We start from the raw sequence: 21,536 nt of genomic DNA, 5'->3' as shown, positions 1-21,536 counted from the left end.
ACATTCGTCACAGAATTTTATTTAACTGTTCTTCCCCTTAGAAAACAGTTTTTAAAATATGGAAAAACTATGGAAAATTGGTCTTTTAAATATCATATTTTGATTTTATATCAATATTTTTCCATATATTTCTTAGTGAATCCATTAAGATTCCTAAAAAGCAATAATTTTTGAGGTCAAGAAAAGAACTTTATGTTGGCGTAACAATCGTTTTGAAAAAATACATCGTATTGAAGTTACACCCTTCAAAAAAACATATTTTTTTTTAACTTTTAAGATAAAATATCTCAAAAAGCTGACGTTTAGGAATTTTTCTGATTCCGAAATCAAAAACCTTCGGGGAAGTATATTTCAGTTCTTGGTTCTGCGATTTTTTAAAAATTTTGTCGGTCTGTGTAATCCATATGAATATCCACGAATCAGTAAATATTAAGGCCTACTTTTAGGCATAGATACTCAAGTGCTGCTCAGACTCACACTCTCACCAAGTACTGCAATTTAACTACAGCTAAATACAATATGAGTTTAATCCTAAAAACTTTGCATAAATTGGAATTTTTTAAAGCAAACTGCAATGTTTTGGCCAATTTTCGCTCAATTAAAGGCCATATCCAGCAACCTCTTTCAAATTGCGCTGGCCTTGGTAACTATTTTCCGTAATTTCCACTCAATTGCACTATCGTCTCCCACCCAATCGTCAATTAAAGTTAGCTTCAAAGGTTGTTTGTTTCGGTTTTTTCTGTTTTTGTTTCGTTTTTTGGTATTTCGTTTGTTTTCTTTTTCTATTTTTTGGTTTTGGTACATTTGAGAACATTCATTTCGAATTTGAATATATTTTCAATTTAAATTTTAACTACACGTAGGCATTATACATTTATATACGTATGCATGTCCGATATCTGATGCGATACCGTTCGCTGGCTTAAAATTACATTAACATTTACATAGAAGATATAGTAGTAGTAGCTTTATGTGAGGGATCTCGGATCGCGGTTCTCGACAGCGCCTCTCTCTGGCAGCAGCGATTTTCCATCGAAGGTACACAGAGATAGAGATATATGGTTAACAGGTAGTCCGTCTAGACGATATTCTTACACATAGACTCAATATCGAGAGATAAACACACATCTAGAGGCGGGGAACTCATGAACTCATCAGAAGCCTGTTTTGGGGATAAATGCTACACTTGATGGGGTAAAGGGAAGGGCGGTTAGGGAGGAGTTCGAGTGCCTAATAATACAAACATACGCGAACGTAGCTAAATTTATGTATGTGTAAATTAATCACAATTGAATTTGAAAATATTTACAAAAAATACTCAATCAAAGCCCCGGGTCCCAAACCCTTTAATGCCGCCCCCTTCGTTTTGGATGTACAACTCAGGTTTCGTTAATCAGCTTCAATCGAGCTGCTTTGTCGAATCTCTCCTCGTCCCGGATTATGCCCGCTCCGGACACTTGGTCTGGACTATCGGCGCCTTGGCCGGAGCAAGACCTGGACCAGCGCCTCCCTCGGGCAGCATTGCCGTGTGCACAATGATGGCCGGCTGGTCCTCGCTCTGCGGATGCAGCTCGTGCGACTCGCCGGGCGTGAGGCTGGCCAGGGCGGCCAGCAGATCGTGGTTGACCAGCGGCTCACCCTCCTCCCGTGGCTCCCAGCCGGCTGGCGGCGAGGCGGGCGGCGAGATGAGGAACTGTTTGACCGGCGCCGGCGGTTGCAGGTTCTTGTTGCTAACCGGTGTCACAGGCTGTGCAAAGTAGCAGGTGATGACCGTCTTCTTGTTGAACTCGTACTGATGCAGCTTGATCCGCGCATTGGCCGCCGCAATGGCATTATCGTAGTTAACCCTTAGCCGCCGGAAGCTCCTTAGCCACTGGAACGTGGCCGACTCGCTGAATGTGCGAAAGAGCTCCTCCATGGCGTGCTTCAGCTCCGGATTGGCAAACACCTCCGAGTGGATATTGGTCACGATTATCGAGGTGGGCAGGTCGTCGAACGAATCAGCATCCACCTCCGGCTCTGTGTCGCTGTCCACGGCCGTTTCCGGTGGCAGCGATGGATGCTGGCTGGGCAGACCGTCGGCGGCATTGATGTAGATATCCTGGTCCGGTGACAGTTTGTCTATGCTACCTCCCCCGCTGCTGTTCTGTGTGGACTTTAGTTTGTGGCTTTTAGTGTTGCTGCCGCTGTTGTTGTTGTTGTGATTGCCGCCACGCGGTGAAGCTGGTCCGCTGGCCACTTCGCTGGTCTTGCCAGATCCTGGCAGATCAGCATCGCCGGCGGCAGGATCAGGAGGAGCGGCGGACGCATTGTTATTGGACTTGATGGCGTCGGACATGGCTGGCTATAAGAAACGAAAAAATTGGGAATTTAATGAAATTTGTTAAAAAAAAAAAAACAGGTAGGTAATAATTTTAATATAATTTTCTGGATTTGATATGACAGCTATATGATATAGTGGTCCGATTTTGCCAGTTCTTGATAGTTAGAATATCTTCTATGTTTTATTCAGAGCAACTAAAACAATAACCTATTTCAGGTTTAATTAAAATTCACAATTAATTAAAAGAGTCTTTCTTGGTTAATTAAATCAATTAGCACGCTTTAAAAGTATGCGTCTATAGTGATATTTCAACTGTTTTTTGACCCCATTTAAAAAAGGTATTTAATTGTTAAATGAAAATACCAAATTAAACGTTAATTACATTCAACAAGTTCGTGACATTTTCCACAACAAGAACTGTCACAAATATTTCTAAAAAAGAAAAAATAATAATAAACGAAAATTGGTAAACATTGCTTGCAAATTAATTCCCTTCCACACTTTTGCTCAACTAACCCAACTACGTAGCCAAGGCCCGCGGGTGTTGTGGGTAAACAGAGTTGGTTGTTTACGTAACACGTTTATAGCAAATTTTCAAGCGCCACGGCAGGACAATAAAAATGGCTTGCTCCTTGTACAGAACGAGAGAGAGAGAGAGCACCCCCCGGCAGTCCTTCGACAAAACTACGAATCCAAAAAACTACAGACGTGTCAAAAGTGCGGGCAAGGAGTGAGGACGAGTGTGGGGTTTGGAGACTTAAGTATCGACACGTGAAGCTAATCAATAGGTCTACGAGGAGCGAGGACTGTCAAAGGGGGTCGATCCGATGGTGACGCACTGTTGATTCACAACTGCTCTTGATTTTATTGTCCAAGGAGGTGGGAAAGAGCCAGACGCCGCTGATTAATAGTGGCGAATTTTTTTGTGAATGAATGAATTGGTTTCCAGCTACTACTGGCGCCGCATTGCTGGCGTCATTAGAACAGGAACAGTGACGTGTGTCGGCTTTCGCACCTGTGACCGACACGGAAACCCAACCCCAGCGCCAGAGAATCCGCTGCCGCCGCCGCCGTGTGTTTTATTTTAATAATAATTGCCCCCGACGACGGTTGGCAGCATAGTTGGTTGTACGAACGTGCTGGCGCCTCCCATTAGTATGCTATAAAAATAGCATTTCTCTTAGACGTTTATTGCCACCCATGAATCAGCAATATGCAGTGAGTTAATTATATGTCGTTTACCCCCAAGAAAGAGAGCTCTCCTTACCCTTTGTAATGGCCAAATGCAAATGTTTATTTACTTCGCTTTTGGCCAGACAAAATTGGCTTAGGCTTTTGGCAAGAGATTTTGCAAAAAAGTTTTTACGAGACTCGGTTGGGAATGGGTTCATGGAGATGGAAAAATGTTTGTTTTGAATTCATTAATTAAAATTATGTGCATACATTAGGGCCAAAGTTTGGTTTCAACTTTTTTCATGGTATTTAATTAGAGTTCAGGCTAGGATTACACATATTTATGATATTTATTTGCTTAAGAGCTTAACAGTATTTTTTTTATAAATTTAATTGTAGAACTTTAAGATTGGTGGTGAATGAGTGTGTTTACCTAGAAAATAACTATTAAAATAAGCAAGCAGAATGGGGATTACTATAACTATAGTTTACTATAGTAAAGCAACGAGACGAGGAGAAAAAAAACTTTAAACTCGAGGGAACAACAATGAGAGAGTAGAGTTAGAATCTTATAGTTCAGATTTCTTTTCGTTTTTTAAACTTAGATAAGATAATAATATAAATTTTGTCAAGAATTATAGGGAAGAGCAAGCAGAACAACTAGTAAGAGAAACGAGTAAAAGTAACGAGTAAGCAAGCAGGCGACAAGTAAAACAATAAGCTAAAGGGAAAAACAATGAGAGAACGGAGTGTCCTTTCACGACAACCATAAGATCACATAGATCTTTCTCATATTTTAAGCTATACAAAAAGTGTATGGCGTTACTCATCTTGTTATTATATTTCTCATATTTGAGGCTATAAAAAACGTATGGCGTTACTCATCTTGTTAATATATTGATCTTTAGTTTAACGATAACACTCCGATCTAGAGACCTTTTCATACTTTAAAGATTATATATTTTATAAAAATATATGAAATAAAACTAAGCTTATTCAGTAAAATCAGCTAGTTTTCAATTAGTCTAATTACTATAACATTTAATTATCTCCTGCTTAGTTATGAAAACTTTCCTTTAAGATTTCTATCGATTTTAATCACGCAAATCGCGCTCAAAGTAAATGGATTTTTAATTTAATTAAGTTGCAAACACCCTTGTTTGTGATAAAACATCTTAAACACACACACACAAAAGACTTATGCACTCCGAAAAATGAATAAACACTTGAAAGGTTTGACAAGGCCAAGTGGCGGGTTTTAAAGGGTGCCAGACGCAACTCGGGCACCCCGTTTTCCCTTAAGGATATTTTACTTTCACACTTTCCAGGGTTTTTTGTTTTACTTTTTGTGTGTTGGCTTTCACCTCAACGCAGCTGAGAGCGTGGCTAACAATAAAAACAAAGGCCAAAAAAAGAAACCCAACAACGAGTTGATCTATTTCCGGATGATTGATTTCCTTGAAAAAGGACACACCCACACAATTGTTACCTTTGTGCTTTGGAATGGAAGTGAAGGAAAATATTGAAGGGAAACTCGTTCATGACGTGTGCACTTTGTTTGCTAAGAGGGTCTTGATCCCTATCTCTCTCTCTCTGTGCAACTGCAAGTCAGCATAAACGACCTGCTGGCATGCAAATCGCAAAATGTGACGTCATTGTTCCTGCACGCAATCCGCAATCCATGTAAAATAGTGAAAAACCAAAGAAAACAGGCCGAGCGCACTTTACACTAGACAAAAGTAGCTCTCTCTTAGACCCGCCCCTTCAATTTTGAGGGCGGAGGTACTGCCGTGGTTTCGACACGATGATGAATTGCTTGCCGGTCGTTAGCCAGCGACCTTCACTCATTCATAATTGCTGTCATCATTATATCAAGTGGTCGTCGGTCGGGAGGACCTGCTAGCACCCAACCATCTAGGCATTCATATATCCATTCATTCAGCAGGCTATCCTTCACCTCATCCCGCCAGGGGAGACTTTTGCAGACTTGGCAAGTGACCTGCATGTAAGCCGCCTCAAAGGCAGAAAAAGGAAGAGGATTTCTTTGGTTCCTATATGAATTTTGTCAGAAAAGGGAAAACAAATTTAATGCAAAATTAATAATTTAAAAATTAAAGCAAACTTCTAGTACCGCTTGCCAACTTTGACCTTTGGGTAACCAATTAATTTCTGATATTCCTAGAAATTACTGAAATCATTCAATAGCTGGCCTTCCTGGAAATCCCCCAGAAGTCCTTCTGTAAATTAACAAAATTTAATTGAATTCACTCAATATTGATCTGGCGTATGTGAGTGTGAATGCAATTGCGAGCCACGGTTTAATCAGTTTTTGTGGCCTTATTTACTTTATCGTCTCGTTTTCGTGACAAAAGGCGAATCCAGTCCCCGAGTTGTCGCTGCAATGCGAATATGCAAATAGCACGAGGGGAAGATTAATTTGATTTTCCGCTGCATTTTCCAACTTTCCCTCAACACGGATGGGATATTTGCGATTGATGTGTACCGCCGCTGATTCTGGGAATTTAATTAAATCGTTCCACTGGGGCCTGGAGCTTGTGTTTGTCGAGGTTTTGTTAATCCAAAGACTTGCGGTTTTCTCTGCAAGTGGCGTCTCTACGGTTGCCACATGTCGGCAGGCATACGTTCCTGCAACATGATTCCCTTTAAGCGGCAAAGGTCAAGAGGTCCTAGCATAAATATCCTGAAATTGTAAGTTTGGCAGCAGCAACGCAAAGTCCTGGCATGAAACTTTAGCTCAAGAAAGTTTGAGGAAGAAATTAAATTGATTTCTAATTAATTTGGAACTTTCCTTTGTTTTTGGGATTAATTTCAGGAAAATGTAAGACACATACCCACGCATGCCAGAAATTTAAGTACACCAATGTATCCTGTGGCTGCACCTGAAAGTATCCTGTATCCACGCTCACAGCTCTCTGTAATTGAGCTTCGGATGAAGAGACGGACGACTCCGCTGTCAGGACGACTGCTGTGGCTAGAGATATAATTACTGGTAAAGGTCACAGGGCAAAGGTTTAGGGGGGCGGCACATGGTTGGTGGTTTGGCTTCGAACAAATGACACTGATTGGCGGGTCATTGATTGCACCTAACCACCATGTGTGGAAAATGCAAAGTATCAAAGGTATTAAAATAATAAAAAATAAAATAGTTAGCGAATATTCCACCTTTATATGCGATACATAACTCAATTGAGGGATTAATTATGCCAAAAGTTAAACCCTAATTTCCCTTTCAGTTGCACAATACACGATTTTTTTTCGCATAGATTACTCTCTCTCGCTTGCTAATTGAATAGGGAACCTCTGAACGAGCTGCTGTGTGTGTGGGTCTGTTTTGTGGACTCATTAAACGTAATCCCGTTATTCATTGACCACCACCACAGCCCACTAACCAGTCACAAGGGGCGGCTATATCAGCTATAGTTGATACTGTTGATATTGCGACCTTTGGTTAGGCATTAGCATCCATCCACGCAGTTCCCCAGCATCCCAACAGTCCGCACTCCCACTCAGCGGCTGCGGTGAGCTTGGGGAATTCACTGAGTTGGCTGAATTTACCTTTGGCATTGCATGACAATGTCAGGTTTTCGTAATTACCCGACACTTCCAGGCATAAACTGTTAATTAAATCATTCACACACCATTGAGCACACACCACAATACATGGGTGGTTGTGCTAAAAACAAAATCTACCAGCCAGTAAATATGAGAAATGATTTTTGCCATTTACCGGGTATTGGATTGGTCTGCCCAACAAATTTTTGGTGCAGAAAATTCCAGCCATTTCGAGGCTCTGGCCTTCGACTGGTAATTGTAAAATTTCAAAAGTTCAGCCTCCACATACCACCCCGCTGCAACTTTTACAAATTGGATTGTTATCACTCAAAGTCCTTGGGCGATTTTCCGAGGAGTTTTCCCAGACCCCAAACCAGACCCAGCCCAGCCCCTTTGTTGTTGCCTGTCACTCGCAACTGTTTACATCTGTATCTGTGTGAGCCCGTCTTGTCAACGCTTTGACACCAAAATAGTTTTTTCCAACTTAGCTATGCAAAAGCGATTTATATTAAGAGCGGCACATCGCCAACATATGTTGCCAAAAGTCAGTAACCATTTGCCCTTTACGGGAGGGCATCGAACAAGTTTACATTGGTTTCTGTGATGTGTGATGTGAGTAAAGGTCCTTTTTCCTTGGAAATTCCGCTTAAATTAGGGAAAATTTAAATTGTAATAGCTTTTGTGCAAGTTGTAAAATAGTATCTACTTTTAAATGAAACAAATAATATTTATGCTTATATTTAAAAAAAAATAGTATAATACCTTAACTTCTATAAGAAAGTTCAATTTGTCAACTAGTGCTATTGCCAGTTTTCAAGGGGCAGTAGGTTCAACCGGTTAAAACTCGCTGGCTATCGTAAATCTTGACCACGGTAGTCCCCGCTGGCCGTTCCTTATCACCGCCGAGGTTTGGTCCCCACTGACGCACACCAAATGGACGCATCCAGGCCCCCGTCCCTCCTTTGCCTTCGCAAAGATAACATTTGGCAGTGCCTATTATCGGTAATTGAGACGTTTTACAGCCCCTGCACGGCTCCCCCAGGTCCGATTTGAAAATATATATATATATATATAGTGGAACCGTCGTTGCCAATCGGACCGTCGATGTGTTAAGTGAGTTAGGGGGCACTTTGCCTCCCGGCCGACGTGACGTCAGTGCAAGTGCAGCGAGCTCCAGTCCAAAACCAAGCCAATTGACGAAAGCGTTCTGTACTAAATTCATCAATTGGCAAGCCCGGGAAAGAAAAAAGACAGAATCGAAGGCAAAGAAGCTAGAGCAACACAACAGAAATAGCATAGAATGGACAACAGCAATACAGCGTTGGGGGGAAAAGATGAGTTGCTTTTATTTTCAAAATCGTTTCATTTATTTTGCGTCAGCAGCGAGCAGCGCTCAACCGCTCAATGAGGAAACGCTGCGTATACATAATTTTCTGTGGCAAATATACGCACTCCCCATATCTGTCCGCCGGCGTTTCGGACCCAATCAAAAGCATAGACGAGTGATCTTTCCTTGGCCCGCAAAGTGTTTGATATGCCTTTTGCAGGCTCTTTCAATTGCCTTGTTTTTATTTTAGCAGCATGCTAATCTCCATAGTTCTAAGACTTTGTTTTCGAAATACCTTTATCAATATTACAATAAAAACAAAAGCTATATTTTACTTAATCTTTTTCTTTTAGATTCAATCACGTTTTGCTAGAAAAAAAAACACACAAACTGTGTGATATGTTGACTTTTTATATAGTGTTTTCATGATAATCGAATTTATTTTTAACTTTTGCTTTTTATTTCCGACTCCATCACCTGTTGAGGTAGAGGAAATTTACTCAAAGGTTCTTAAAAAATACCTAGATTTCATTTATAATCTTGTAGTAGTTGTAGTTTCTCTTTAGGAAGTCATCAGTGGAGAGATTTATACTACACAGAACAAATTTTCGTAGGTTGAATATACTATTTTTGTGGGTTGAATTACAGTAAAAGCTCAGATAGATAGGGAGAAAGAACGAGAAACATTTTATTATGATCTCTGTATTTCTATATTTTACCATTTTCTTAGGTTGGGGACTTTTTACTGCAGAATCGTGGTTGGATTTACTGTAGAGCAGTCATAATACGTAACGCGTTACATCGTTATACTGTAGTTTACAGTAAAATCAACCCATGATTTTGGGTTAATGCACTTTGACTGTGAAATTGGTTGAATTTACAGCAGGAACTTTTTCTGTGTAGGGACACAGACCTATATTATTTCCAATTTGTATGGCAATTAGATGAATAATTAATTTAATTAATGCTCTATGGATAATAGCTTAGCCACATTTATTTTCAGCCCAACAGCTGCTAAAACCGGGTAGATAGATAGTTGGCAAATCATTTGTAATTTCCCAGCTTTTCGTTGCCATGGTAGTATTAATTTGTCATAATGTTCGCTGAGCCACGCCTCCTAACTAAAAGTCCAAGCAGCTGTCTAGAAATAGAACCCGGATCGGAGAGTGAATCCGTCTTGGCCCCCAGACACGAGGGCGACGCTGGGGGATATTCGTTGTGGCATTGGGAAAAAAAAGGACTGAGCCGCGCAAAGGTCGCTATGCAAAGCCAAGGTCGGGATTTACAGCCAGGTCATTGTGTTGTGCTGTGTTGTGTTGCCTAGCTGGCAGCAGGGATGCCCACGCACACGTTCCCCCCTGTCAACTGGCCGGGGTAAAAAATAGAATCAAATATGTACATGGGGAGGAACAACAACTTTCGAATTTTATTTGCATTTCTGAATTTATTGCCTTTGGTTTCGCTTTCGCTTTACATTTCCCAACTCGTTGTGCTCGATGCTTGGGGAATTTTCGGGAGCAACCAGGGGCTTCTACTGTTCCACAAAGCAATTAAAATTAAAGAGAAAAATAAAATGAAATAAAATAACCAAGGCAGTAGCAGCAAAACCACCTCAATCGCCTCTCTAATACGTCTTCATCTTTTAGCCAAGGACTTGGCACGTTTGAAATTCAGGCAGCAACCGCAGAGTAAGGGTGGAATTTAATTTCAGGCAAAAAGATGTTTTTTTTAACGTCAGTGATTAAGTTGTAACATTATTTTAAAAATATTAAAATTAAAATTTAAAAAAAATTAAAATTATAATTTATTTTTAGGCACTATTAAATATTGCCAAAGAATATATTCAATTTAATTTGACTTTTAAAACTCAACTTTGAAATTCAAAGTGTTTGAAGACTTTTTAAAAACTTTTTTATAATATATTTAATGCATTTTCTAGACCAACTTTTTCGCACTTAATACTTTTAAAAAATTTTCTTTTTTAGTTTAAAATTCCCACAGTGCTGCGGTTGGGCAAGTATGCCATAACAATAACATCCTCCACTATGTGGTAGGTGTTTTGGGGGTTACTGGGCTGTCAGTCACGGTCACGGCTGCACCCACATCCCCCTACGAATTGGAGTCCGGCAAACAAAGGATGCGGACGGGACGAAGGAGAGCCGAGCAGAGCAGCTGATGGCCGAAGGAGGAAAATTCAATAACAGCAGCGCAGAAACAACAACAACAAATATTCAGCACCCACGCAAGAGTAATGGGAGCAGTGGCAACAACAGCTGCTGCAGGATTGCTGATTGGGTGGTGTTCTGGGTATGAATTCGAGGGCTCAAAATCGTTGAAAAGTAATCAGACACGCCGAGACTGGGTTACTCTTTCAAGGAGATTAGCGGAAGCTTGGGATTCTTGAGTTTCCCGAAAGGAAGATTAAAATAATCTTTGATTTCCGTGTTTCTTTATTTTTTGGTAGCATAAATATTTCACAGTGTTTTTAATTATATCTTAAGAACTTTGGTGAAATATAAATTGCATTTTAATAAGAAATTAATAAGAAAACCCCATTGCATTTACATGATTCATCGGAAAAGGGGTTTTTTAACCTAACCAAGGGGCTTTTCCGAATAGGGGATATTTTTGGAATTAAAATATGTATATGTATATGTACATATATTCAGGATTTCCTTAGTTATTGAAAACTATTTACTAGCAATACATTTTTATATGTTAGTTTACTATGAAAGTCATTTAGAGTAATACATTTCCACTTTAATAATGGTAGTTATAATATATTTTTATCACAAGCCAATTCTACCTTAAACAACATAAAATCATTATGATGTTTTTCAAATCTAATTTTCCTAAGTGTTCTATTCCTAAAAATTCAATATATTTTATTGATAAATATAGTTTACAAATAGAAAAACTGAAATTATTCTTTATTTCTTTCTAAAATATTTTTAAAAATTATTTTTTACGAAATTTAAACATAAATGTTGTGGTCTTCAGGTTCACTTTCTAGTTTCTAAGGCTCTTAAACGTTTTCAGCACTCTTCTCCTCGGAATGTAAGGGTATTAGAAAAGTGTATCACTAATTTTGTTGATGTTTTCAGTCGGCGAATGATGGCGTGTGTACAAAAACAAATGAGCAAATGGGGTGGCTGCGGGGTAAAGGGGTTTTTTGTTGCTACTGTGATAACCTTGTACTTTAGTTGTGATAAAAACTATTGGGTTATTTCTGCTGCTGCCTCTGCTGCTGCTGCAGCGGCTTTTCTCTCAATGTTTATAAACAAAACAAGAGAGGCAAGAGGCGACGATGAAAATGGGAAAGGGGCGGGTTAGGGTGGTACCACCACCGACAACAGCAACAAATCGCACATAAAAGTCAGCTGCTGCGGCGGCTGCATTATGTAAGAACTCTTTGCAACGCTGCACATCTCTTTATGCATCAATTTACTCACCGTTCTTTATAAACTATTCGGAATTTAGAGACTAATTGCGACTAAGTTTAATGCGACGCGCCGTCTCCTCTAGGTTGTTGGTTTTGTTGCTGCGGCTGCTGCTGTTGCTGCGGTTATCCGGCGTAGTTGTTGTAATCTTCGAAAGCAGAATGTGCAGAATCTTCTGGTCTGCGTCATTCGCCGAGACGCGCTATTTTTTACCGACACAACCGCTCGCGACGAATTTTTTGTAATTTATATTTGCATTTATATTAGTACACAACCTCGCGAGTCGCCACAGTGTTGCTAGTTTAGCTTGAAAAGTGAAAGCTTTTTGAAGCTTATTAGAGGTGGTGAAACTTCGATGACAACATTGATATGTTTTGGCAACTATCGCTGGAATTTCAACATTGAAACGAAAGCTTCAGTTTTATTAAGTATACGTATTGTCCATGTATATATTTGTATAACGTTAAATATATTCGATTTTTGCTTGAAATTTAATTTTAAAAATTAAATAAATAATTTCAGGTGCCGGAAATTGAAACAGTGGCGCCTCCACCAGCGAGTCGTAGAAGTAAAACGGATATGAAAAAAGTATTCTCGTGTAAAATAGATTTAAGTTGTGTTATTTTATTTTAAAAACTATAATTATACTTTAAAACATAAACAGAGTTATAATTATAGCATGTAACAACTAAATCGAAGCAAGACAACAGTACAAGCCGAGTTATCTATACTTACAAAAAAGGTGACACTTTTTATACATATAGAAGATAAAGTAAACTTTTTTGTTAACTATTTTATTTATTAGGAACATCTTCAGAGTGTCTTTAATAAATCGCAGACTACGGTGCGAAACATGCAGGATAAGGCGCAGTCGAAGCGTCGCAGGCAGAGTTGTCTGAGGCCAAGCAGGAGCTGCCCGAAGCGCAGATAGTTTGACTGCTGCAGTGTGTACCGAGCCAAGGACACCAGGGCTGCATTCGAGTGACTTCCCAGGATCACTGAATACTCGGCAGTGAGAGCCAATTCTTTAAAAAGCAGTAATTTAATTTAAAAAACAAGCTTTAAAGTAGTGATGGATGCAACTTACCCTTCCGGCACAGGATGAGCGTCTCCAGGAAATTCAGTTCCAGCACGTCGGCCTTCAGCTGCTGAGCCTCAAAGATGAGCCGCTTTAGTTGGTCATCGCCACATCCCTCCACCATAGAGCTGATGTCCAACGACCAGTGGGAGGCTCGCAGGACGAAGACTTCGCTCCACACCACCTGCAGGATAGCGTCCTGCTGGCAGCGCTCCAACAGAGCAAATTGCTCGTTGGCCTTCGCCTGGCGCAGACAAGTCACCAGGATCTGGGCAAGAATCTGGAAGTGCAGCGCCTGCGAATGCGGTGTTGCCGTAGGCTGAGGCTGCGCAGGATGCCTCCGGGTGCCGCGGTAGAGGGTCACTTGTTGGTTGCGGGGACCCCGCTCCTCCTGGACGGCAGCGGCGTTCATTCCAACGGCCAGACATCGCTGAAAGCGGCAGGAGGGACACCAGTTCCTTCTAGCCTTGTCCACCACACAGTTCCCGGCGAGGGCAATGCAGGCGTAGCTGCTGCCCCGTCTCACGCTTCGCTTGAAAAAGCAGGAGCATCCATCGCAGCAGGACACGCCGTAGTGCTTCCCGGAACTCTGATCGCCGCAAACCGAGCAGGCACTAATAATACTCGACATGGTCACCGCCGTCAGTAAGAGTCGCGTCCGACTGAATCAGATTCTAAGGAATATTGGCGGTTTTATATGCGAACCGGATGTCCCAAGCCCGCAAAGGATATGCAAACCCGATACACTTGGAAACAACAAAGTGAGTTATGGGGTAAAAAAAAACTATTCAATACAGATTAATAATAAAGGTAAAAATGTATTTAATTACAGTTTTATTATCACTTTTTTTGGTTTTGTTTTAGCAGAAAAAAATATCTACTATGAAAAGTAATAAATCTACAAGCTCTTCTTAATTTTTTAAGGGATAAACAATGTACAGTGTAGGAGTGCATTGTGCTCCAAGCGTGATTTGTAGTTTTTTGTTTGCCAGAGACGCTCCCGGCAGAGGCGTTGCGCGTCAAAAGTGACAATCATATACCGCTATTGCCGAGCGTGTTAACAATTTGTAAACAATTATTGTTTTGCTCTGTGATTGGACGCGCGCTGGCCACTTCAAGTGTCCGCGCTGAAGTCCTTAGCGCTGACACTCCGAGTAAATAGCAAAGAGTCCTGGAGGTGGAGCTTGGGGGTTGGGCTTGTATGCTCACCTGGGGTTCAGATCCTTGCAATTCTCCGGCGACTAGGGTTAATTTTACGTTAGCTGTAAGTCACGGTTAATGCGTTGTTATATTTAGCTAAAGAACTTTAATATTTGACACACCTTTATTGACATACCATTAAGTTTATTCGCTTTATGATTTTATACCCGAAATACATAGGATTCAAAGGTTTATTAACTACAAATGCATATGTGAAGGAAGAAAAAGGTATATCCCACAAAAACAGAGTTGACTATAATATTCTGTATTTGAGATTGCAAGCACATAAAGTTTATTTTAGTATTATATAAGGCTTAAGCAAGCCTTGATTAAGTATATACATAGATAGCTCCCATATAATATAATATATAATAATAATATATATATAATATATATAAAATAAAGTTATAATGAGTTCACTAGAACTAAAAAATGTAATTTTTCCCAAAAACTTTTCCTAACTTTTGCTATCTCAGCTAAATTATTTTCAAATGAAAGCTTATAAAATGGAGTCATGGAAGAACACATCAAATCAGTCTCCAGGCAACATCTCACCATGAAATCTTCATTAGTCTTCCTGTTCGTCATAGGAATATCTTGCCAGGTTTATTTCAAGGATGTCCACGCAGGTTGCTGCATCCAGGCGGAGGATATAACCATTATGATTCCAAATGGTATTTTGAGGTGGCCGTGAGAAGTCCAGCAGGAGTAGCTTTGATATGAGAGTAATTATTTGATGGACCCAATGTTTTGCAACTTAGATTATTTTAAAAATAAAAGTTTATTCTTATAAACAAAGCTGTGGCAAATTAAAAATTCGAAAAATTTATTCTTGTTGGAATAATATTTTCCTTTTCCTGTGTTCATGGGCTTATTCGGCGCTATTATAAAATTTTCCTAGCCGGGAATTCCCGGATTTGACTCTTACACTTTCTTTATTGTATTCACCTTTCTTTTTATCTACTTTCAATCAGTATTTTACGCCGCTCAGCGCATGGTCACACCTTCTACCTTTGCGCTCTCCTCTTTGCTCTCTGCTTTCCTCTCCCGCTCTGCGCAAACTCCCACTCTGCAGTGCGCCCATGGGTTTCCTTTTTATTTTCAAATTCCTCTTCAGTTGTTCGTTTTGTTTCGTGTTGCCAACAACAGCGACTGCTGTAGCCTAAGGTGAATTTTAAGTATAATTAACAGCTGCGCGCGTGCCAATTTACTTGAAAAGTACTCCCACACCCACTTGCAAATATAAACAAATTGCCTTATCAGCAGGTGTTTGTTGCATTTTGCAATTGGCGCCTAGCGGACGCCATACAGAAACGCACATACATATATAAACATAGATTTTCGCACTACCTGCCTGGAAAAGTGATAAACGTGAAACATAAACAAAAAGCGGTGATAAGCCACCTTATCAATGCGCCGGCCGCTTGCAAAAAACGCCGCAGCTACAACAAAAAAGCGAATTCTTTGCGCTCACCTCTCCCTCCCGCTCTCGCTCTCTCTCAGGAACTGCAGCAACAAAATTATCAAGTTTAAAACTTGTTGAGCGGGTTGAAAAAAAAAAATTAAAAAACAATAACAAAAAGGGGCGCAAGAATAAACTATACCAACAATGGTGAACAATTTTTAATGCTCTGCTCGCGGCGACGTCGCGGCGGCAGCACTGCCACTGACCTTTATTTGACTTTTAGCTGCCGCCGCTCTGGCAATGAAAAAATATCTCTGCCACACACACAGACAAACACAAGCCCACTTGGGGTCTCTCAGCTGCCGCTTCTTGTTGTTGGAGTTGTGTTGCAGCAGTGCGTGTCTGTGTGCGAAGGGGAGGGGGCGAAAGAGCCTTAATTTTTACCTCCCCCCTTGCTCAATTGAATAAGAATAATCAAGTGTAAGAAGAAATTGCCGCCTCAATTGTGAGTGACTTCGGCCCTAGTGTCTAAATATCACTTTTACTTTTTCTTGCATTTCTGCGTTAATTGTTTTCAAACAAAGTTCCCCGAGTGAAAGGTGTGTGGGAATGAGAAGGAGAGAAATGCACTTGAAGAGATCTCTTTTCTCCGTAATTGCCGAACGCGCCCTCTAGCGGCTGCAAGTGGATTAAAGGCCGAACAAAGTGTGAAAATAAAAATAAATAAATAAAATAAGATTAGATGGCTAAAAGTTAGTGGGAGTGTTAAATATAGTTTTTATTAAATTTCTAATGGATTTTACATTAATTTTATGTTGATTAAAGTTTTTAAAGGTATTCGTTTTAAAATTTTACTAACTAGTAATGTTTACTAGTTTAAGTTAACTAAATCCAAACTCTCGTGGAAAGTGTAAATCGAAAAAAACGTAATAATAATAGTTGCAACTGTGTAAGAGTCCTGACAACAAAAATTTATGATATCAACACAGATAAGATAATCGGTGGGTGTGTGCCCTTTGTCAAAAGGCTTAAATAATACATTAAATGGCGATTTTAATAACAGCTATTGTTTGTTTGAGTGTTCAGATATTACATAGGCTCAGTCATAATTGGTTCTTCGTCAATGTCGTTCCGAACAAAACCAATTAAATGTCCATTGGACACATAAAAACTTAAATTTTGGCTAATGAAAAATGAATAAACGTTAATTGGCTAGAAACTTGAATAATAACTTAACTTGGGAATTTTTTAATCCTTTATATTTTAAATTCATAGTTTTTCGTGACTTTAAATCTTTAATTTTTAAATTATAAAACATTTTTTTTTGCGAATTCAAAAAACATTTTAATCTCATCGTCAACTCTTTGTAGATGATTTTAAAATTATAATTTTTATTTTTAGAAAAACAAATCATAGTCTTTGTTAGCTTTCGTATTTCCGGATACATGTTGACCTAGTGGGATTATTTTGAAATGCACATTCTTTAAATATTCGAAATTTCTTTTTATAAACTTCTTTTATTTAACTTTAACTTAGGCGTTAAAAGTTGTTCAGTCAATCTGTGACGTTATTAATAAACAAATTTTGGTACATTTTCCTGTATACATATGCAAATAAAATTGGCAACTCATCTTTGGCCATTTCCTACATCCAAAAATAGCATTTGAAAATGGTTTATGGACAGCCCAACGTCCGACCATCTATATAGGCTATATGGCATATGGCTAATGGCGCATGGCACGTACATAAATGCATGCGCCGGCGACCGAATGTCAGGGGCAAAACAGGAATAGGGGCAGTTGTCGCATAGCCCCGCAGTCCGGGCTTATCAGGCCGTAAACTGCACCGATGCAATTGCATTCGCCTGATAGCGGATCGATCGCACCTCGTTGCGTGATGATGCAACGAATGAACCGGCGTGTGATGACAATGACCAGCCCAACGACTATGACATCAAGAGCAATCGCTGCACTGAGAGAAAAAGGGAAAAAGAGTTCCTAAATCTCTCTTAAAACCTTGAAGATTGAAGATCAAAAATTAAAAGTTTTTCCTCTGATCTTGAAATTGAATAGAGAACCAAAAAGAAAGATCTATTTTACTACAGTTTTAAATCAAATTTTCATGCGCAAAATAATGCAATCCCTGCGCTCAGTGCCAGTGTATTGATAAGAAACCGTAGCTTGTAATGTGGGTCAAGCCGGTGGCTAAATTTAGTTGACACTATCAGTCCGCAACGAGAGCCTCAGCGGAGAGGTTCAGCCAGTAGATCAGCGGCGCCTAGATTGTAACAATCCCCAGCATATCAAGATGATGCGCCGACAACAGTCCTATCGCTTTGAGGACAACGAGAACACCTCTTACGCCTTAAAAGTGCGATCAACAAATTAAATACAAATACAAAACTAAGCTTTGTGCCCCACTAATTCTTATTCGGTTTCCTCTCTTCCCTTTGCAGATGAATCGTCGCTTTTCGAGAGTGGAGTCCGGGGCGGACCTGAAGGACTACTTTGATCGGGGTGACATCGCCTCGCGGGAGAATCGCTGGAACTTCGAGGTGGCATGGGAGGTGGCCAACAAGGTGGGCGGCATTTACACGGTGATCCGGTCAAAGGCCTATGTATCCACCGAGGAGATGGGCGAGCAGCTGTGCATGATGGGTCCCTACAAGGAGAACTGTGCCCGCACTGAGATGGAGGAGATGGAGTTCCCGAGAGGAAATCCCCTTTTGGACGCAGTAAACTCGCTGCGGTCGCGTGGCTACAAAATCCACACTGGTCGCTGGCTGGTGGATGGTAATCCGCAGCTAATCCTGTTCGATATCGGTTCCGCTGCCTGGAAGCTGGATCAGTTTAAATCGGAGATGTGGGAGAAGTGCCATATTGGAATACCTCATTTGGATATCGAGACCAATGATGCCGTTATTCTGGGTTTCATGATCGCCGAGTTCCTGGAGGAGTTCCGTAATTTCGCCGTAACCTATTCGCAGAATAATGAGCTCAGTGCCCCCCGGATTGTGGCCCATTTCCATGAGTGGCAAGCTGGCGTGGCCCTAATTGTTCTACGTACTCGCCTGGTAGAGATCGCCACTGTGTTCACCACCCATGCCACGTTGTTGGGACGTTATTTGTGTGCTGGCAATACTGATTTCTACAACAATCTGGATAAATTTGCGGTGGACGAGGAGGCGGGCAAGCGTCAGATCTATCATCGCTATTGCCTAGAGCGCGGCGCCACTCACTTGGCCCATGTGTTCACCACCGTCTCGGAGATTACGGGCTACGAGGCGGAGCATCTGCTCAAGCGCAAGCCGGACATAATCACGCCCAATGGCTTGAATGTCAAGAAGTTCTCAGCCATCCACGAATTCCAAAATTTGCATGCCGTTGCCAAGGAGAAGATCAACGAATTTGTGCGAGGACATTTCTACGGGTGAGTTGCAGGACATTCCCTTTTTTTTTTTTGCTCCAATATATATATTTTTTTAATATCTATGAAATCTAAACTGTCTGTAAGTAGAGGACAAATTAGATTACGTAAAACATATGCGGAAATGTGGTCAATCTTCAATGTACAATGTTCACCCTTGAATTAAGGTTAATCGATCGATTGAAAACATGACAATCTGTAATCTAAAGGCATGATTACATGTATGATTTTAAATTGGAACTGAATCCAATCATAGAATGAGATTTAATAGCATGGAAACTATATATATTATAAATTACCAGCCCATAGCCTTTAACTGCATTCTGTGATAGCAAACTAACTTCCTGTTTGATAGTTTTGTATCAGAACTAAAGGGAACCAAGATATACATTGATAGTTTTTAGTTTATAACTTTTTTAAAATATATGCCCATATATGCTCTTTCTTCCCTTTGCCCAATAGCCACATGGACTTTGACTTGGACAAGACCCTGTACTTCTTCATCGCCGGTCGCTACGAGTTCGGTAACAAGGGCGCCGATATCTTTATTGAGTCCCTGGCTCGCTTAAATGCTATGCTAAAACACGAAAAGCCAGATACCACGGTTGTGGCTTTCCTGATCTTCCCAACCAAGACGAACAACTTCAATGTGGACTCGTTGCGCGGACATGCTGTGATCAAGCAGCTTCGCGACACAATCAACAACGTCCAGCAGGCGGTGGGAAAGCGGATGTTCGACACCTGCCTCAAGGGTAATATTCCCAATCCTGATGATCTGCTGCAGAAGGATGATCTGGTGAAGATCAAGCGCTGTATGTTTGCCATGCAGCGTGACTCGATGCCCCCGGTTACCACACACAATGTGGCCGATGATTGGAATGATCCCGTGTTGGCCTCCATTCGACGCTGCCATCTGTTCAACTCGGTGCACGATCGGGTGAAAATGGTCTTCCATCCGGAGTTCCTCACCTCGACGAACCCACTGTTTGGCATTGATTACGAGGAGTTTGTACGTGGCTGCCACTTGGGTGTGTTCCCCTCATACTACGAGCCCTGGGGATATACACCTGCCGAGTGCACGGTGATGGGTATTCCCAGTGTGACCACCAATCTGTCCGGATTCGGTTGTTTCATGCAGGAGCACATCAGCGATCCCAAGTCCTACGGCATCTACATCGTGGATCGCCGCTACATTGGATTGGAGAACAGCGTCCAGCAGCTGTCCAGCTTCATGATGGAGTTCTCGCGCCTCAATCGCCGTCAACGCATCATCCAGCGCAATCGCACGGAGCGACTCAGCGATCTGCTCGACTGGCGCACCCTGGGCATTGTTAGTATAACACAAACACTTTATTTTTAGCAATGTAAACTAATAATATATACTTTTTGTTATTTGCAGTACTACAGGCAGGCCAGGGTCAAGGCCTTGCAGGCCGTGTATCCGGACTATGTGGATGAGTTGACACTCTACGGATCGCGCAACAATTTGATCTTCTCGCGACCGCACAGCGAACCGCCAAGCCCCACCTCATCGCGTAAGTCGAAGGAAGAGTAGGGCAATTTCTCAGTAAATCTTTGAATTTTAGCAAGCATTTTTAATATCTTCCCTTAATTAGTCGATTGTAAATTAAAAATAAAAACATTTATTGACATTCCAAAGAAACGTACAGATGAACAGGGTCTTCAATAACATTGTTATAAATATATTTTAATTCCTGAAATAAAAAAAAGAATGTTTTTGAGGTCTAAAAGTAAACAATGATTTATTTTACTTTTGTTTACATATGTAACTGTTATCACATTCTGATTAGCACCTAAAAAACACTTTGTTGTATACTTTTAGACAAGTTTTCTATTTGAAATATACACTTTGCAAGCTTTATAGAATTTTTAAAAATTAATAAAATGCATTTAACTCACAAGCTACTGACAGATCGCCAGACTTTAAGAACAAATATGTAATGAAGCTTCTAATAAATCTTTTTTTTTATTACCAGGTCACACCACACCGGCTCCATCGGTGCATGGTTCAGACGATGAGGACTCTGTCGACGAGGAAACTGAACTCAAGGAACTGGGCATCAAGTAGGACTGTGGCACTAGGCAGGCCTTCCAAATTGTAGCGAACAAAAAACCAACTAAAACCAGCACACGCGCAATATTACCATAAGTTCTAGTAGTCGTCGTTCCAACCACTGTTCATCGAGAGAGGAGGGGGTTGGCATCCAGGTGGGAGCCTCCTTCACCTAGAAAAAAGCCTACGAAACTATCTACCTGTAACCGAAAAAATGCCAGAACAAATGTTTTCACACATCAAATCAAATTATTATGTACTATTATACACAACAAGAAAAGATTTTATTAAACGTTGTTTAGTCTATAAGGAGAGCGATGAGGTCTCCCCCGCCCTGTAACCCTGCTCCACCTCACTCTGCCTATCAAATAAATCGTTATTTAAAGTACACGCTTTGTGGTAGTTAAATTTAACCAGAAGGAATGATAATAACATATGCTGTCAGGTAAAGAAATTTAGATTTCAGATTTTATTTACTACTTTAGCCAGGAATATGGAAAAATAATGGACATCTGGC

General features: G+C 40.6%; 3 protein-coding genes across 4 annotated transcripts; 1 reads left to right on the top strand and 2 right to left on the bottom strand.

The window, feature by feature from the left end:
* Positions 1-720: 720 nt before the first annotated feature.
* On the bottom strand, positions 721-12,132 carry sra (RRM_RCAN_like domain containing protein Sra). The gene is made up of 2 exons (XM_017180473.3): positions 11,849-12,132; positions 721-2,344 (listed from the first exon to the last, which is right to left on the bottom strand). The coding sequence occupies exon 2, from the start codon at positions 2,336-2,338 to the stop codon at positions 1,439-1,441; it is 900 nt and encodes a 299-aa protein (XP_017035962.1). The 5' UTR covers positions 2,339-2,344; positions 11,849-12,132; the 3' UTR covers positions 721-1,438.
* A 517-nt stretch (positions 12,133-12,649) lies between these two features.
* Hr83 (Hormone receptor 83) lies at positions 12,650-13,545 on the bottom strand. The gene is made up of 2 exons (XM_017180016.1): positions 12,924-13,545; positions 12,650-12,861 (listed from the first exon to the last, which is right to left on the bottom strand). Exons 1-2 carry the CDS (start codon positions 13,543-13,545, stop codon positions 12,650-12,652), a joined length of 834 nt encoding a protein of 277 aa, XP_017035505.1.
* A 1,603-nt stretch (positions 13,546-15,148) lies between these two features.
* Glys (glycogen [starch] synthase) lies at positions 15,149-21,407 on the top strand. Of its 2 annotated transcripts, none has more exons than XM_017180389.3 (5): positions 15,149-15,281; positions 17,975-18,948; positions 19,408-20,275; positions 20,345-20,480; positions 20,943-21,407. In XM_017180389.3, the coding sequence occupies exons 2-5, from the start codon at positions 17,975-17,977 to the stop codon at positions 21,032-21,034; spliced, it is 2,070 nt and encodes a 689-aa protein (XP_017035878.1). In that variant the 5' UTR covers positions 15,149-15,281; the 3' UTR covers positions 21,035-21,407. The 2 variants fall into 2 exon arrangements, with proteins under 2 accessions (XP_017035878.1, XP_017035877.1); XM_017180388.3 differs by lacking the exon at positions 15,149-15,281 and adding an exon at positions 17,737-17,889.
* The last annotated feature ends 129 nt before the right edge of the window (positions 21,408-21,536 follow it).

Source organism: Drosophila kikkawai, chromosome 3R, assembly GCF_030179895.1.
Source record: "Drosophila kikkawai strain 14028-0561.14 chromosome 3R, DkikHiC1v2, whole genome shotgun sequence".
NCBI classification, from domain to species: Eukaryota; Metazoa; Arthropoda; class Insecta; order Diptera; family Drosophilidae; genus Drosophila; species Drosophila kikkawai.
Note: the sequence above shows the minus strand (reverse complement) of the source record. Positions and strands in the feature narration are given on the sequence as shown.

Excerpts from the sequence above, each read along its gene's own strand:
- sra (XM_017180473.3), bottom strand. The coding sequence starts at position 2,338 with ATGTCCGACGCCATCAAGTCCAATAACAATGCGTCCGCCGCTCCTCCT.
- Hr83 (XM_017180016.1), bottom strand. The coding sequence starts at position 13,545 with ATGTCGAGTATTATTAGTGCCTGCTCGGTTTGCGGCGATCAGAGTTCC. Across the intron at positions 12,862-12,923 it reads GCTCATCCTGTGCCGGAAGG|AATTGGCTCTCACTGCCGAG; the intron begins GTAAGTTGCATC and ends TGCTTTTTAAAG.
- Glys (XM_017180388.3), top strand. The coding sequence starts at position 17,827 with ATGATGCGCCGACAACAGTCCTATCGCTTTGAGGACAACGAGAACACC. Across the intron at positions 18,949-19,407 it reads GTGCGAGGACATTTCTACGG|CCACATGGACTTTGACTTGG; the intron begins GTGAGTTGCAGG and ends TTTGCCCAATAG. Across the intron at positions 20,481-20,942 it reads GCCAAGCCCCACCTCATCGC|GTCACACCACACCGGCTCCA; the intron begins GTAAGTCGAAGG and ends TTTTATTACCAG.